General features: G+C 38.5%; 1 protein-coding gene across 7 annotated transcripts in view; it reads right to left on the reverse strand.

Moving 5' to 3' along the window:
• Positions 1–2,654: 2,654 nt before the first annotated feature.
• The window catches only part of Mapk8 (mitogen-activated protein kinase 8), a 69,456-nt gene continuing 54,178 nt past the window's right edge, over positions 2,655–17,932 (reverse strand). The window contains exons 6-12 of one of the 7 annotated variants that reach the window (NM_001310453.1): positions 17,699–17,864; positions 14,999–15,070; positions 13,557–13,739; positions 11,929–12,053; positions 11,319–11,382; positions 8,631–8,708; positions 2,655–7,076 (exon numbers count right to left, since the gene is read on the reverse strand). In NM_001310453.1, coding sequence (NP_001297382.1) covers positions 6,931–7,076; positions 8,631–8,708; positions 11,319–11,382; positions 11,929–12,053; positions 13,557–13,739; positions 14,999–15,070; positions 17,699–17,864 — 834 coding nt within the window. In that variant the 3' untranslated portion in view covers positions 2,655–6,930. Of the gene's footprint in view, positions 7,082–8,630; positions 8,709–11,318; positions 11,383–11,928; positions 12,054–13,556; positions 13,740–14,998; positions 15,071–15,429; positions 15,502–17,698; positions 17,865–17,932 lie in introns of all 7 variants that reach the window. The other 6 variants (NM_001310454.1, NM_016700.4, NM_001310452.1 and 3 more) reach the window with 6 other exon arrangements.

Consider the following 17,932-nt stretch of genomic DNA (forward strand, 5'->3'; position numbering starts at 1 on the left):
TAATTAAGAGGCAGCTACCCCATGGATCAGTCCCAACCAACTGTTCTCCACCAGAGAATGTTAGTCACTCCCTTTCTTAGGGTCTTGGGTTACAGCTGCTGTGATTTAAAGATGGCAAAGGCTATGCCATTTCTGGAGGACAGATCTCTGTAAGAAGCAATAATCAGAGGCTTACAAAGGAGAACAATTGCCTCTGGGCAAGTGAGGGTGTGCATAGCACATTCAGGATAGAACAGAATTCAAGAGGGCCTGGTGGGAAAGACACAAGAAAGTAGCACAACACACTGCAATCCTTAATGAAAATGTAAAACAAAGAATTGGTCTTTGGAAGTTGATCATGAGGCACATCTCTCAAGGGATTCTTACCGACCAGGTGCAGTTTGGGACGGTGGGGTATGGAGAAGGCAGCTCAGGTTTAGCATAGTCATTCTGGAGCACACAAAATGCCTTCCTTTAGTGTCAGCATTTCTCTACCATGCAACTTCCATTTCTTTCCAGGTTACACTTATTTACATAAGCATACACACAAGCAGCACACAACTAGGAGGTCCCCATGCTTGGCAACGCAGAAGCACAGCACATTCCATGTGCCTACCTCGCCAAGATTTGGTTTTGCCAGGGAACCATGCACTTCGGCTTCTCCCTTTTGGTCCACTCTCATCTGCATGGCTCTTTCCACTTCTTGGCCAGTTTTCACAAGTACCTGTCCAGGGAACTTGGGCATTCTCATGCACGTTACTAGGAAGCTTTTCCTTTCCTTCTGTTCAAAGTGATTGGAAATGCTATGGGGCCACGATAAGCAGATGTCACAGGCCTCATGCAGACAGAAAACTGGAGAAATCTAGAGATAAGTCGGATGCAAGTCAACTGTCCCATTCTTCCTATGACATGCCCTCTGCCATAGACCCTGCAAACAGGAGAGGTACAAATTCTAAGATGCACTGGGTAGAGACCCAGTAATGAGCGCTCCTCAGAAGTACAGGGCCCATAACACCGTCCAGCTCCCCATGCTGACTAAGCTCAGCAACATGCTTAAGTGAGCCTTCTTTCCCACCTTACTGCTCTCAACAAGGCACCTGGCTTCCATGCTCTCACCTCTAGCCTGGACTGGATTTGTTCTCACTGCAGTGTCCTAAGATAAAGTCTTATCATCTCACACTCTGCAATGGGTTCTCACTATCCAGAGCAGCAGTTCCCAACCTGGGCCCGGAACCACCTTTCACAGGAGTTGCATATTAGATAGCCTGCACATCAGGTATATATGTTGATTCATAACAAGAGCAAAATCAGTTACTAACTAGCAACAGAATAACTTTATGGTTGGGGTCACCACAACCCGAGGGACTGTATTTAAAGGTGCACAGCATTAGGGAGGTTGCGAGCTGCTGTTCTAGAGGATGAAGCAGGCCCTCCTGTCTGTTTCCTTTCTCACTGTTCCAATTCTGAACCTCCGCTTTCCCGTCAGGAAGGCTATTTGTACACCTGTGCCTTGCCTGTCTGCCCTCGTTGCCCCGCAGGCACTTACTTTTAAACCCGTACCTTTTCCTTTTGTTTAGAATATCCTTCCTCTTCAGAAGTCTTTTCACAGAAAGATGCGCCTTCTTGAACCTGCCTGTTTTCCTCCGCAGTCTTGGTTCTCCTCCCCCTCCCCCACCCCCTTCCCTTCTTGATTCCTTGCATTCTACTTTCTAGCAGAGTCTCAACAGTATGCTTTCTTTAACTGATGAAATAAAACTTGTGTTGGAAACCTAACATTTTCAAAGCATATTTGAAAGTTAACTTATTTTCTAGTAGGATCAACCCCTGGTATATAAGCTTAAATAGCTTTAAAAAAAATTAACCTAAAATCAATACAAGTAAATCACCCTCATTTAGGTTTGACAGATTTTGAGAAAACAACAACAACAACAACAACAACAACAAAAACTTTAAAAAAATGCAACACCTGTATTAGCCACACAAGGAACTCCACTTTATGACTGAGTGGGAACCTTGATCACTCAATTCAACATCAGGTTGAGGTTAACCTTCTGGTTCAAGCTCTGCTACTCTATCTCGCTACCTATGACAGTAGCAGGACAGCAGGCACCAGCTCAGCAATCTCATGGCTTGCCAAGGCAGCAGGGACATGGCTTCAGTGTTAGTGTATGCAGAGGCAGGGGAGGATGGCATGGGTACAAAGGCTGTGTGGACAGAAGCCAGGCAAGATGGAAGAACGCCATCCCATGGGCTGGGTTAGCACTTAGAGGGACCCTGCACACCTTCATGCAGCTCACCCATTAGCAGTGATGAGAACCTGTGGACAGAGCAGATACAACTGGCTCCATGTTCAAACCTGCTTCTTTTTTTTGACAGATTCGGGTCTGATACTGATTTTTGCCAATTGGCCATGATGGCTGCTGTCTCATGCAGTTACTAGGTCAAAGGGCACTGAAGCAAAGTTTCTTTCTTAAAGTTCCTCTAGTGATTTGAAACATAAGAACAGTAAGCCTAGATCAAGCCATACACCAGCAGTTAAAACCGGGATGACAATGTGTATAAAATCCAAACCTAAGACACCTGCCCTACTAACAACCTTACCTCAGTCCACAGGAAACCCTAAAACCACCAGGAAAAAACACAATTTTGTTTTGCTTTCAATGAAGAACTCTTACTTTCATACCACTTTTTCTTTTTTATTTAAAATATTATAACCAATTGACACACTAGATAACACTGTTTACACCCAGTGGTGCATGTTGAATGACTAGGGCATGAACGATAACCCACGGTAACGATCCCAGCATTCCCTACAAAGTGCCCATTTGTTTTGTCTAGAGGAGAAGAGAGGAGAGCACACGGAAGGGGCGGGATGAAGGAATGACATGTACAGGGAAAGAGGAAAAAATCTAATTATCATCCTATGTTTTGAGGTTTAAAACCTTATTAACAGGGTAAACCGTAATGAGAAAACAGACATCACAGTCCAGGCAGACAGCTACTTCAGTGTAACTTCATCATTCCGCTATAAGATTAACAGCTTCTCAAAAATATACCAAATATTGGGCCTACAAAAGTAATGTATTTCTTCGTAAAATTTACTAAGATTTTCTCCTTCTGTAAAATGTAAAGCATGGACTGGTATCTCGAGCAGGTTTCTTACAAAAACAGTGAGGATGTCAATAAGCGTATGCAGCACAATTCCCCAGACACAGTGGAAGACTACACGGGACTGTCTCTTACTGACGCAAGGTTTGCACTTCACATGCTTACTGGTATTTTGTGAACAGTGGCTAGAAAGTATTCAACGCACATTTATAATTTACACTCAGTAAAGGTCAAACAGTAAGGGCTACAGCTTACTTGGGAAAGCATAGAAAATCAGTGTGAGGTAGTTCAATAAAAACCTAGTTTAATTTTAAGTCATTGTGAGAATAGGACATTGTGCAAAACTAATCCACAGGTAATATTTCTCAGGAGTTTCAGTAATGAAGAGAATCTAAACCAGAAGTGCCCAGAAAGTTGCTTACTAGACTCCCCTTAAAAGCAATTTGCCTAAGAGCAGTTACTTTGAAATTAATTAGGACACAATTTTCCTATCTTACCCCAAACCACACATTTCTGCTTCAATGCCCTTATCTCTTTCATCTTTCTTTCGTGCGATTAGGACAAATGTGCCTCCTGTGGTTCACAGGAAACACCCAAGAGATCAGTAGAAACACAATGCACACTAGAATATGCACACTAGAATGCAACAAGCCACGAGGCAATGCTGAAGAGGGCTACGGGTGAGAGACGGTGCTGGGTATTCTACTCACTGGTAAGACTTACTGGGGTCATGGGGCATCATGCATCCACTCTACACTAATGAGTGACTAATGAACAACACTCACAAACTACAACAGTATTTCTGAAAATATACTATGTTGTTGGTTTTTTTTTTCAATCTCAAAATGCCGTGCAGGCTAGCGCTGAGGCAACACTGATGATGTCTTCATGTGTGCGGCAGAAACTGGCCAATAATGTAAACCAAGTTCTTTTTGTAACTCAGGAAACAGCTTCCCTTGCCTACTGCTCATCCTATCCTGTCAAGTGTCTTTTCTACCTCCACGTCTTAGGGTAACAAAGTGAGATGAGCTCAGAACTGAGGGATAAGGCTGACAGGCAAGCTTTGTACACAACCAGCTTCTCTGTATTGGTGGGGACTACTGCTTCTCTTACTAGCCAGGTGTGAACACACTGGGCCTTTGCTTCTGGTGTGCACTCTTCTGAGATTTGGCAATCAGCAGCATGGCATGACACAGTAAAAACCACTAGCAAATAGCATTAAAGAGTGAGATGCTCTATAACAAAGCAATCCCAACAACATGCTCATCTTACAGATGGTCACTATGTATTAGTGGGTACGAGACCTGTAACCAGGAAGACATGTAGGAAGAATAAGGCTCTCTTTCCTAAACCATGAAGTGGAATGCTAATTCTCAGCTAAACAACTTTTAGACAGTAAGACAATGGGTATCATAAGTATATATAATTGAAAAGTCAAATTATAGGGTGGCTTAATAAGTACTGATAGACAGAAATGTTATTTGTAATTTCTTAAAAAAATACTTAAGATGCTTTAAGACTCTAAAAGTACCAGTAGGATTTATGTTAAAAGATTTAAACACAGTGGTGTGTTTTGTGTGTGTGTGTGTGTGTGTACAGTGGATCTTAATGTGTTGGGCACATGTTTAACAAACAGACCTTGCTTTTAGGTATACTCTGTTAGGTATTTCAGCTTACATTAAGCATTGAGAGCTTGTTGTTTTTTTTTTTTTTAAATTTAACTGAAACATGATTGCTGGCAAGTGGGAGCTGGCAATTACAACAGATGAGACAATCAAACAACTAGTATTCCTTACTTACCCGAAATCTGAATGAAGAAGATGGCTTCTCAGCAATCAAACACAAACACAGAAAACTAACTACAGCATATCAGCTGGTAAGTGCAATAGTGACACATTTTATCACGGCAAAACCAAAACCAGTTAGATGCAAAACTAATATAAAATAAGAACACACTCATGCTCCAATTTCTGCTAAAATCCTGACTTCAACCTTGTATTTCTAGAACCAAGAGGCGTAACAGTCTCAAATTCATACTTGTCTAATAAAATAAATGCACCATGTTGTACATATAGAAAAGGAATCACTAAAAGATGGGACGCTAGAAATCTTGATAAACTTGCTATGTTTAAAAAGGTAATATCTTAATCTTAAGTATTGCACATTAACAAGACTTAAAATAGCTTACTTGAAAGTAATTGTACACTAAATGTTTTTAAAAAGCAACCAAAAGAAGAAAAATCCAAAAACCAAAACAAAAGAACCTGCTAAGCAACCTTTCAGAAATCTGCCAAGCTGTGCCCGCTCTTACTCCTGCTGATTGTGAGCTCCAAGGGGCTCCGGGCTCCTTCCTACAACCTTGCAGCTCATGAAGTATGCATTTCCCAGTTCATTACATGAAATCCCTCTTGTTCCAGATAATACCAAAGGTGCCTGGGCATTATAGACATCATTTCAGAAATAATGAGACCTTGATGACATTTTACTTAGGAAAATTCAGTTACAGAGAAAGGATTCTGCAGATATAAAATGTAAACAGTTAACACACACTTGTCAGGAGCAGCACCATTCTTACACTACTCAACGTCCATACTGGAAATCAGATATAAAAAACCAAAGACTCAGATGAAAGAACCACCACTATGCCTGCTCTGCTCACTGTGAAGAAACAGTCCTTAGAAAATGACATCCTACATATGGCTGTGTGCTACTATTTTCAGATGAACGGCATATTGCTCATTTAAATGTCACCTACACAAGTTTAAGTAGGCTTTGGAACCTCCTGACAGCTAGTAGAAACAGGATAATGCTACAGGTAGAATCAAATGGCCAGAAACACCACAAACTGGTGCTCAACAGACTGACCCGCTAAGGAACAGGAACTGGGAAAGGCCAGAGGCCAGAAGCTGTCCAACAGGGAAAGTCCAGGCTCGTGGCCAATGCCAGGACCTACAGCCTGAGGAGATTAACTCAGTGTCTACAGAAGCAGGCTCGTAGCCAGGACAGGGGAAGCATCTGTTGATCTCCACGGAAATGTAGATTCATGAAGTGTCCTCTTAACTTTGTGTGATCAAAAGCTTTAAGCATGCCACAGATGATCAGAATATACCACATTCCTTAGTTTAAGTTTTTCTTGGGTTGGTGTAGGAGATTCAAAATGGAGAAGGATGTGCCCAGCATCTTTAAAGACATGCTCTGAGTTATTCTGCCATTAGATAAGGTGTTTGCTAAAATTTAGGTAAGGTTGCCTACCAATTGTTTTAACTAAGTTGGGATTGGCAAGTAGCAAATATTGGAGGTTTCTTGATGCGTTCATCATTTACAGTAGTTATTCCTGAATATAACTGGCTACAGGTTATTTTCCCTTATTCCTCTGGGGTTATTTCATTGATAAGCACATAACCCTGAAGGATAGCATCATGAACAAACATCTGAAATAAATTCTAATAAAAAACTTATAAACATCTTAAATAATTCATGATATATGCAAGTCACCACATAATAGTTGCTTTGATAAACAAAAATTTTACAAATTCAGTAAAAAAATCAGCAGCATAAGATAAAGCAAATATGCAAAATTTAAACCATGATAAAATAATTAGGTTTACATTATACAGTTAATTACAGCAAAAATACAATACAGTTTTGTTGCTGTTTAAAAACACAACTTAAGTTTTAAATTACAACACTTGAAATTAAAAAAAATAAACTACTTTACTACAAAATGAATTCTACATTTTCTGAAAAATCACTCAAAAATATGACCACTGAATTGTTTTTAAAGCAGTTCTATCAATGACTAACCAATTCCCCATCCCTCCCACCCACCCAAGGCCCAAGTAGTCATCTACAGCAGCCCAGAGGTCCAGCTGATGCTTCTAGACTGCTGTCTGTATCCGAGGCCAAAGTCGGATCTGTGGACATTGAAGACATGTCATTGACAGACGGCGAAGACGATGGATGCTGAGAGCCATTGATCATTGCTGCACCTGTGCTATGAGAAACAAAACAGCAAACCAGTTGCAGAGAGAGTTGCAGACCGGGCTGCCTGGCCTGTGCTACCTACCTTCAGGGTCTATAGACTTCTCCTGGGCTTACGGGTTGCTGAATCGTATTGAACCCAGCACTAATGTTCTCTTATGCACACAAACTACGAAGGGAGAATTGTGAAAATGTCTAGAAACCTATACTTGTTTTCCTTTCCATAATGCATTTTTAGTTTAAGACAAGAAGTTAAAATCCAAGTAACATGGAGAATGGCCCTACAGCAAGATCCATAAATGGGCCTCAGGGTGTGTTCCAAAAGAGTTGAGAGTACATACAAAACTGCTTACACTTCATTTTGTTGGAGAGAAGATCTCTAAGATCCAAGTAACTAAAAACAGCCTGAGAACTAAAATAGTATAGAAAATTACTTTTGATAGTCTCACAAAAACCACAGTGTTCAAGTGATACTCCTGGGTCCATCTTACAAAGTAGAAGCCAACACAAAAGAACAGCATCTTAAAAAAAAAAAAAAAAAAAAAAAGCCGGGCAGTGGTGGCACACACCTTTAGTCCCAGCACTTGGGAGGCAGAGGCAGGTGGAGTTCGAGGTCAGCCTGGTCTACAAAGTGAGTTCCAAGACAGCCAGGGCTACACAGAGAAACCCTGTTTCGAAAAACCAAAAAAAAAAAGACCAGCATCTGATCAGGAGGGACCTGAACCAAGTGGCCAGTCTACAAGAGAGTGTGTCACTTACCAGGTAACCAAAACAGCCTAGTAGGTAAACTCAGGCATACTTTGACCCAGGTAAATACCAGGCAAAAACAAATACAAACTTACTAAACAGAGAGAAAATGCTTTTCTCTGTGAAAAAGCAGTATCGAACAAGCATTTCATGCATTTAAAAAATGAAAAAGCTCAAAAACCAGGAAAACCTATGGAGAGACAGAAATCCTTTTAAGGGGGAAGCCTCATTCAGAGGGAAGAACATGTTAAAGCATCTCAACAAGATGGAGCAACTTTCAAGCCATAAGCTCACTAAATAGAAGTACAAGAACTTAAGTTCTCAAAAATACATATACAGAACAAAAACAGTGTGTAGTGCTCAGGGCCCCAAGATGCTAAAGCCGAGCAGGCAGGACTCTGCTGACGCACTTGTCCCCCTTCTGTACAGTGATGAGCAGAACACTGAGAGACAAGAGGTCCTCAGAAGCTTGTATTCAAGTGTGACTAACGTACTAAAAAGAACGTCAGAACGTGATGGCACACATAGCAAATTTAGCAAATTTTGTGGTGAAGTTTTTATCTATTCCAACTGAAGACTTTTCAAAGCAAAGAATAAGGAACTCTAAGGGATTTTTTCTTATTTAAAGACATGGCTGTGGTGTCAATGAAAACTGGCTTTAAATCAGCAAATGCATCAAGACAATAGTGTGTCATGGCTTTCAAATTTAACTACCAAACTGAGTGAGCATGGGAAGAACTGCAGATTCCAGGCCTCTGAAGATTATAACACAAGATGCAAGGCACAATCACAACCAGGTTTATATTGTAACCAACCTAAAGGAGACGGCTGCCCTCTTATGACTCCATTCTTAGTTCGTTCCTCCAAATCCATTACCTCCTTGTATATCAGTTCTGAAAAAGAAGAGGAAAAGTGACTCTCAGGCATGAGTCCTTAAGTCAAAGCTTCTATCTGTTAGGTGCATCAAGCTGGGTTCTTGCAATGATAGCAATGGCAGAGGATCTGAGTGTCAGCTTCAGACTCATAGGTGTTAGCAATTAATTCACTGATCTTCGACCACAGATAGATGTTGATAGAAAGCTAAGCTCTCTGCTCTAATTGTCCCAGCTGGTTAAAGGGCAGCTGTTGTCAGAAACCAGCCCCTGCCTTGAGTGTATCAGCCACACAGCACTCTGCCTTACAGACCCTTGTCTAATTCTGTCAAAGTGAGACCTGAGGTCAATACCTTCCTTCTACTTCCTGGGTTCTGTCCTAATGCAACAAGGCTGTAATTAGAAAGATTTATAACCAAAGCAGCATTTACAATTAGAATGGGACAGAAGGGTATTTTTACTGAAGGAAAAGAAGCAGCAGCTTCAGATCCTTCCAAGTAGCCTACAGCAGGTGTCAGCATCAACACCCCTTCCTAGGACTCATGGATCCCAGCAGACCATTGCACGACAGATTTGCCTGCGGAAAGACACAATGCTCTTGCTTGTGATTCTGACTTGTTTGGTATCATTATCTATCACTTTTGAGTCATATACTCTTTGAAAAATTACATAAAAGTAATTCTGTGAAAAAATATAAAGAACTTCTCAAACATCTGTGTAATTCCTGAAGTTCAAGGTATTTCTGTTTTGTTTTGTTTATATAGTATCCTTTGCTGGAGACCAGGCATGGATGGCACATACCTGTAATCCTAGTACTTGGGAGACTGAGGCAGGAAGATCACAAGTTTGATGCTAGTCTGGGATACACACATACTTCTATTTCAATATTCTTACAACTTTAAAAGCATTATCAAAAAGCTGAATACTAAGAACCAACCAACTACCTAACCAATAGATAGAAAATTTATTTTTCATCCGAACAGGAAATTATCAAAAAAATACAAATGGATAATAAATGTATGAAAAAAAATATCAACATTCCACATGTCATCAGGGACACACAAAAATAGTACCAAGATTCTATCCAACATCAATGGAAATGGCTACCATCTATCAAGAAAGCCAAAAGTAACAAACGCTGGTAAAGATGTGGGGGGAAAAAAAAGGAAGCTTCATACATATTAGAGTAAAAATGTAAATTATAATAGTCACTATAGAAATTACTGGTTCCTCAAAAAAACCCAAAAAGCAGAATTCCATTAAAGGCACCTAAGGCAGGCAATAGCAGAGCTATCTGCACACCCATTTCTATTGTGGTACTATCCACAGCAGTAAATACACTATTAGTGTAGATGGCCATCAACAAAAAAAAAAAGCACGGAGAAAATGTGGTAAGGTTGGGTACGGTGGCAGTCTTTAATCTCAGCACTCTAGAGGCACGCAGTGCTGGGGAAGTTTGGCATTAGTCTGCACTACATAGGGAGTTCCAGGCCAGCCAGGCAGACCTAGCTTTTTTGAGATCCTGTCTCTAACAACAACAACAACAACAACAACAACAACAACAACAAGTGGTTTATGTGTATGCAAATTAGTTTTAGCCAGCTATAAAGTAGAATGAAATTATGTCATTTGCCAGAAAAATGGATAGAACTAGAGATTATCAAGTTAAATAAAATAATTTTGACTCAGAAAGATAAATATTGCATGTTTTCTTTCCAATGTGGAACCTGGGTTTGACAATATAAATATACATGACACAAATACATACAAGGGCTGGTTAGGAGGTGAAAAGGGACCAGAGAGAAAATAAGGGAGGCCATGAGAGAGTAACAGGAGGTTGGCACGAACAATGTAGAGGTTATGTCCATATCTGAAGATGTTATAGTGAAACCTGTTACACTGTACACTGAAATAATAAAAAGCATATTTATGTATGACCATATTAATAAAATAGAAAAAAACTAGATCTGATGTTCAAAGATGATAAATTAAGCCACTCTACTGGTTAGAGTGGCTGTGGATCAATACTCTTGTATCATGCTGACAGAAGCAGAAACTACAATTTCTTTAATAAAAAATCAGGAAGTAACTAAAATTTAAAATTTGGTCCAGCATATAAGCTTTTTGGACTACTGTCTCAATTCTATGAAGTACGTGCACATAAACACATGGCCACAGTAACAGACTGTGTGAAGGTCCACCTTCAGTGCTTCTCACAAGGGAGCTGGATATGGACTGGGACACAAGCTTCCCTATAGCTCACCACCTGCCAGCTATTAAAGTGTGACGTTAGACCCAATAGGGTCTGTCATCTTCAAGATATATGGATACATCAACAAACAGGTGTGTACAGTACACTGAGAATACAAGCACCAGTCATCTTGTAGATGGGACACCCCAAACATGGCTGCTGGAACAAGGAAGAAAACACTAATGTGACTATAACTGAGGTACAAATTTTCAAAATTAAGGAAGGAAACTGACTTTCTACTTTTGTAAGACAAATAAACAAAACCTTACTACTAAACATAAGTTATGAAAACAGAAAGCAACACTAATTTCTGTAACATGAAGAAGTCACTATGGAAAGCCAGAGGCTCCCTCAGTGTCTGAGACTCCGGTGAGTGTTACCTTTCCACTCCTCTATTGTGTGCTCCCTCTCATCTAACTGCTTGTCCGGGATCTTTGGTGGTGGCTGAAAGACACAAGTCAGAACAACTGTTATAGTTTACTGGATGTATATATACAATTAATTATTTGAAATATCAGCTAGACATACAACTTGCAAAAAATGAATCATGAGACAAAGGTCAATCAGTTATCATTAACTTTAACTTTCTGGAGAGTAGTTCTGTAAGATTCCTTTCTAAGTAATAAGCTGTTTGTCTTTTTTCTTTTATCTCAAATTTTAAAATTGTCACATTCTACCTATATTTCAGAAATCTGTTCTGCTTTAAATACAAAACATTGTTTCTATCTAAGGATGCACCCACAGGCATCCTAGGCTCCTCTAATCAACTGTGAGTTCAACAGAGTGAGAAACAGTGGAGGTTCCTGGACGATGATGAGGGCTTGGACAGATGCTCATTAACCTAAAGTTTTCTTTAGGAAAACCTCGGCAAACACCAACACCGGTGATCTGTGCTGATTTTTACTTAAAATGACAAGTTCTCTCTGAAAGTATTTCAGTCCCAGCTCTAAGGTTGGAGTATGCTCTTCAAACATTGAGAAAGTAACTTACGGCTTCTGCTTCTGAAGGATCATACCAGACGTTGATGTATGGGTGCTGGAGAGCTTCATCTACGGAGATCCTTTTGGATGCATCTATTACTAGCATTTTGGATAACAAATCTCTTGCCTGACTGGCTGCAAAAATAATGATATTAATATACACCAGTTCATGAGATTATTCAACCATGCACATTAGGATTCTGAGATTACATTTATTTTAGAAAATTCATCTTTGCCAAGCATGTGGTGGTACATATGCTTGTAATTGCTAAGCGGAGGATGCGGAGACAAGAGGATAACAATTTCCAGATGAACTTGGTTTATATAAATTGAACCAAACCAAACTAAACCAAGACAAAACAAATCCTATGCTTTTAAAAAGATGCTTTTGTTATTTATTTTTATGAGTACTAAAAAAGATTTATTACAGGTTTTGTTTGTTTCATCTTTTGAGATAGGGTTTTCTCTGTGTAGCCTTGGCTATCCTGGACCTTGCTTTGTAACTATGCTAGCCTTGAGCTGTTCTCTGCCTCCCAAATGCTGAAATTAAAGGTGCTTACCATCACTTGATTTATTGCATTTTCCAGTTATGTGTATATGTGTGTACAGAGGGAAGGGGCAGGTGTATGTGTGCACATGAGTGCAGGTGCCCAGGGAGGCCAGAGAGGGCACTGGACACTCTGGAGCTGGATTTGGGAGTGGTTGTGAGCTGCCTCACATGGAGGGTAGGAATTGAACTTAGGTCCTCCACAAGAGCAGCAAATAATCTCTCTAGCCCCTGTTTTTTTGTTTTTCTTTTGTTTTGTGTTTTAAAGACCAGGTCATGCTATGTACCCTGGGCTAGCCTGGAACTTACTAGGTAGCTCAAGATTATCTCAAACTCCTAACAATCTATCAGACACAGCTTTCCAAGTGCTAGGATTACATTGGGAACCACCACACCTAAAGAATAATTTTTCTATAAAACCAGGGCACATACATGATTTATAAAATACATTTTTTTTTTCTTTTTTAAAGTAGGGTCGAGGCTGGGGAGCTGGCTCAGTGGTTAAGAGCACTCACTGACTGCTCTTCCCAAGGTCCTGAGTTCAAATCCCAGCAACCACATGGTGGCTCACAATCACCCGTAATGAGATCTGACGCCCTCTTCTGGTGTGTCTGAAGACAGCAACAGTGTTCTTATGTATAATAATAAACAAATCTTGGTCTGGAGAGATGGCTCAGTGGTTAAGAGTACTGACTGATATTCCAGAGGTCCTGAGTTCAATTCCCAGCATCCACATGGTGGCTCACAACCATCTGTAATGGGATCTGAGGGACAGTGTATCACATATATAAAATAAATAAAAAACAAACAAACAAACAAATCTTAAAAAAATAAAAAATAAAGTAGGGCCTTCATTATGTAGCCCTGGTTGGCCCTGAACTCAGAAATCTTCCTGACCCTGCTCCCCAAGTATGAAGACTAAAGGCAAGTGTCACCATATCCAGCTAAAATGCAAAAATCAGAGACAAAAGAACAAAACCTTTACATGTTCTACTAGTAGACATAATTTTGAGTTAGACCCTTTAAGAATATGACTAAACTCTTCCTATACATGTATATCCAAAAGAGATGCATACAATTATACAACTTACCTTTAAGTTTGTTATGCTCTGAGTCAGCTGGGAAAAGCACATCGGGGAACAGTTTCTCAAAGCTATATCCAGCGTATTTAGGCCTGTTTTCAACATAAGTCCTTACTGTTGGTTGTAGTTTCTTCATGAATTCAGGACAAGGTGTTCCGAGCTGTTCAATAACTTTATTCCACTGATCAATATCTATTATCAAGTAGCTAAGAAAAATACTCCATGTATCAAATATTCAACACTTTAATCATATATACATCACTAAATATAAGAAAATGGAAAAATTTTAAATCCTGAAGAAAGTAGCCATTATATATTTTGTACCTCAAAGCCACCTTACAAAAAGCAATGATTATAAGTGGATAAAAATGATCAATAAATAAGCTTTGTTAATCTTATTTATTGTGTGTGCAGGTATATATAAACACTAATTTTACCATAAAATGGAGGCATAAAAAAACAAATTGAAAATAAAAATTGTAACTAAAAATTATCATTACTATACATAAAAATCAAAATGCAAACTGCATAAAATCTTAATATTTAAAAATTTAACTTTCTCCCAGCTCTTAAAAAATGTAAATGTATTTCCTAGAGAGTAAGAAATATTTCTAGTTTGGTCTGCTTTTTTCAGGTCTTTACACTAACAGAAAACACCCAGTTGTGACAAAAATGATAACTTTAATAATAGTAGCATTTTCTTTTGCCATTCTTGGGTATGCCTATGTTAATAACGTTTGTAAAGCTCTGAAATAAATGAACATGATACCAGTATCTCAGTATGCTGTAGACTGGGGTTTTCGGGTCTTTATACGCCAAGCCTCTGAAGAATAACTATTGTCCCACACACGTTCTTATTGTTACATGGTAAATATTCTCATTCCACCTAAAACAATTCTGTGTCACTCACTGATCAACACATCACTGTTAACATAAATACTAAAAACTGATGGAACTAAAAGCATGAATCCAACCTAATTACCAACACAGGAAAACTTGCTGACATTCTCAGCATGCTATGTTAATGTAATGAGACAACAAGACATAGCACACAGAACAATAACAGAAAGACATGGGGGAACCAAACCAAAAAACAAACAAACAAACATAAAAACAAACAGTAGCAACAGATAATTCCAAAATTCATGCTACCTTCACAATAGTTAAAGACTTACTCAAGTGTTAGAAACTTTAGTGAAAGCCGTAACTTTTTATGTTAATTAACTCTAAGCAAGCAAGGACCTATGAATTAACCACACTTGAGACCTTTTCAAAATTAACATATAAATCAATAAACGAGGAGAAGAAAGTCAGGTAAGAGGTGGTACTCTGGAAAAGTAATTTAACAATACTTTGTATCAGGAAGAGACAAAATACATTCTACTTGACCAGGCTGACACAGTACCATTTTGACCTTTAGAAACTACATTTTAGGCCAAAGATAAGGATACGATCTGTACCTGGGAACAAAACACCACCTTTGATCATTTCTCCCATGATGCACCCAACTGACCAAATGTCAACTGAAAACAAAATGCAATGACATTAACATAAAGATTTTGGTTAAAATAAAAAGAAAAATATATAAACACTAAAAAGACACACACCATATACACTTAAAATTATAAAAAGCAATATAAAATAAAAATGAATGACGGTGAATGTGCTGACGACCAGCAGAGACTGTATGTCCTGCTGCCAAATGCAGCCTACTAACACTTAAGCTTCTTAGCTCAACCAGTTTTTGAACTATAACAGTCACAAACTTTACATCTATTTTAAAACCTGTACTGTACAAATGTAGCATGTATTTCTTTTCATGAGCAAACAGAAGGAAGTTCATCACCTAGCTAATTAATCTGCTGCAGCAGCACAAGGATACAGTCCCTTCCTGGAAAGAGGATTTTGTGGCAAACCATTTCTCCCATAATGCACCCCACAGACCATAAGTCCACTATATGTTTGCAGCACAAAAGAAGAAAAAGCAAAGCAAAAGATTGTTAAAATCAAAGAAGCGTAATATGACTGCATCATCTAAAAAATTGCAGAACATCACAAAAAGAAAAAGGTGGTTTTAATTTCAAATAATGGCATAATTTAAAACACAAAATACTTTTCAAAAAGCTTTGATTCACAAAAGAAAATATGAAGTATGGCATTTTAATTACATGTCTAATTTTAAAGTGAGAGCTATGCACAGATACTGCATAAATTTAAAAAACATACATTCTATAACTGAGATTTTGCATGTAATATATGAAGTAGAACCAAACAAAATTTAAAAATAAGATTTAAAATGTATATAAGGCCATAAAATTATAAAATTAAGATGTACTATTTTGAGGTTTAACTGTGCATTTTACTCTCTCTTTAAGTTAAATTAACAAGCATGAGCAGAAATAATTTAGCATATTAAAAACAGAAAGATATCTGCATTTTAATAAAATAGTAACCTAATGTTTTTTTCAGAAAATTATCACCTGGGTTTCCCAGGCTTATTTAACTGAAAAGGCTTTGTTTATTCTGAACTAAAAGTAACGTATTCTCTTGGCAACACCACTTTACATTTATATCCACCTCGACCCATGTCTACAAATGGACAGAAAAAGAACAGCATTATCTACCAAGAAACCTTGATAAACAAGTGTTTTTCATTATCTCTTTTTTACTTTTTTTTTTTTTTTTAAACTTTGGGTTTAAAAGTTAGTTTCGGTGGAATACAATATCAAAGTGTCAAAGAGCCTACAGATCTGTGATCTACAGTCTCTTGGCAGACCTCCATATTATAAAACCTGCTATAAGGGGTCTAATTTGCTATCAGGCCGTTTAAAATAGATTAATTACCCCCCAAATTTCCCAAACTGTCCTGAAATACTCTGCAATAAAACCAAACAGGAAAACTCTCTTTCTACCCCCCTCCCCTGTGTGTGTGTGTCTGAGAGGAAGATATGTATATGCCACCTCCTGCTGGCTAATAGTTATGAGTGAGGAAACACGAGATTTGACTTGGTTCCTGGGGAAACAGGCAGGAAAAGCAATGAGAGATCTAAGTGACTCTCATCTAAGAGAGGACAGACAACATGTCAATTTTTATGACAGCTTCTCTAATGTCAAGATCATATTTATAGAACTTAACATGTGGTGCAATTTCTGTGATAATCAAAAGTTTCACAGCAAAAGCAATAGCAATCTGCCTATCAATTCTCAAAACAAAACTTTTAAACCTTATGTTGAGACTTAGAAACAGAAAAGCATGTTTAGTTTAAAAACCGATAGTTGATATGTAAAGTATTTGTTTTAAATTAGCTCAAAAAAGGTAAGGAAATTAAGCAATCTCCCCAATTTCACTGGTATCATATACATGTGCTTAAGTATGTATATATGTATGTTCAAGATTGACTTAATAGTTTCCTGATTTAAAGTGAACCACTGTTCCAATTTCCATCCTAGAAACACGCCACACTTAAAAAGTTATGGTTTGATTCAACCTATCCACAGATAATACTATATGCAATCTCTTTATGACGGGGCACAGGCTTTAATCAAACACGAGTGCTTCCATACGAGGCTGAGTTACCCACTAACTTTCCAGAATTGGAAAATGTAGCTCTCAGAGTTTATAGTGAGTGCTACTATTTTTTGCTTGTTTGTTTGTTTTATATTATTCTGTTTTGTTTTCTGAGACAGGGTTTCTCTGTGTAACAGTCCTGGCTGTCCTAGAACCTGCTTTGTAGACCACAGAAATCATATGCCTCTGCCTCCAGAGTGCTGGGACTAAAAGTGTGTGCCACCACACCCGGCTTGTGAGCGCTACTGTTAACACTGACTAAAGGTGCTGGAGATGAGAGCAAATAAGACTAATATATACTAGAATTATTACTAAGATTAAATCATTGAGAAATATATATTTATGTTTAAATTACAGACAAGCAGAGGGCATAAATCCTAGTTTTAGAACTCTTCATCTAGGTATTCCCATTTGAGATAAGATTCTCATGCTTTCCCAAACATTCACGGCAAAACGTTCAAATCCTGGATAGACATTTGAAGTAGTAATGAATACTTAAATGCATGCATTTCAATTACAGTATTTAAAAACTGATTGATAAACAAAACCAGAAGACTATTTCAAAGCGAAAGTGTATGCTGACCGTTCTCCTTGTAGCCCATGCCGAGAATGACCTCTGGTGCTCTGTAGTAGCGAGTCACCACATAAGGCGTCATCATAAAACTCGTTCCTGCAGTCCTCGCCAGTCCAAAATCAAGAATCTTCAAAGTGCAGTCTGATTTGACTACTATATTACTAGGCTTTAAGTCCTTGAAGAAATAAACATTAAAATGATTGCTAAGACAGACACACAGATTTGTTTTGCTCAACTGAGTTA

The sequence above is a fragment of the Mus musculus genome, chromosome 14 (assembly GCF_000001635.26).
Source record: "Mus musculus strain C57BL/6J chromosome 14, GRCm38.p6 C57BL/6J".
Taxonomy (NCBI): domain Eukaryota; kingdom Metazoa; phylum Chordata; class Mammalia; order Rodentia; family Muridae; genus Mus; species Mus musculus.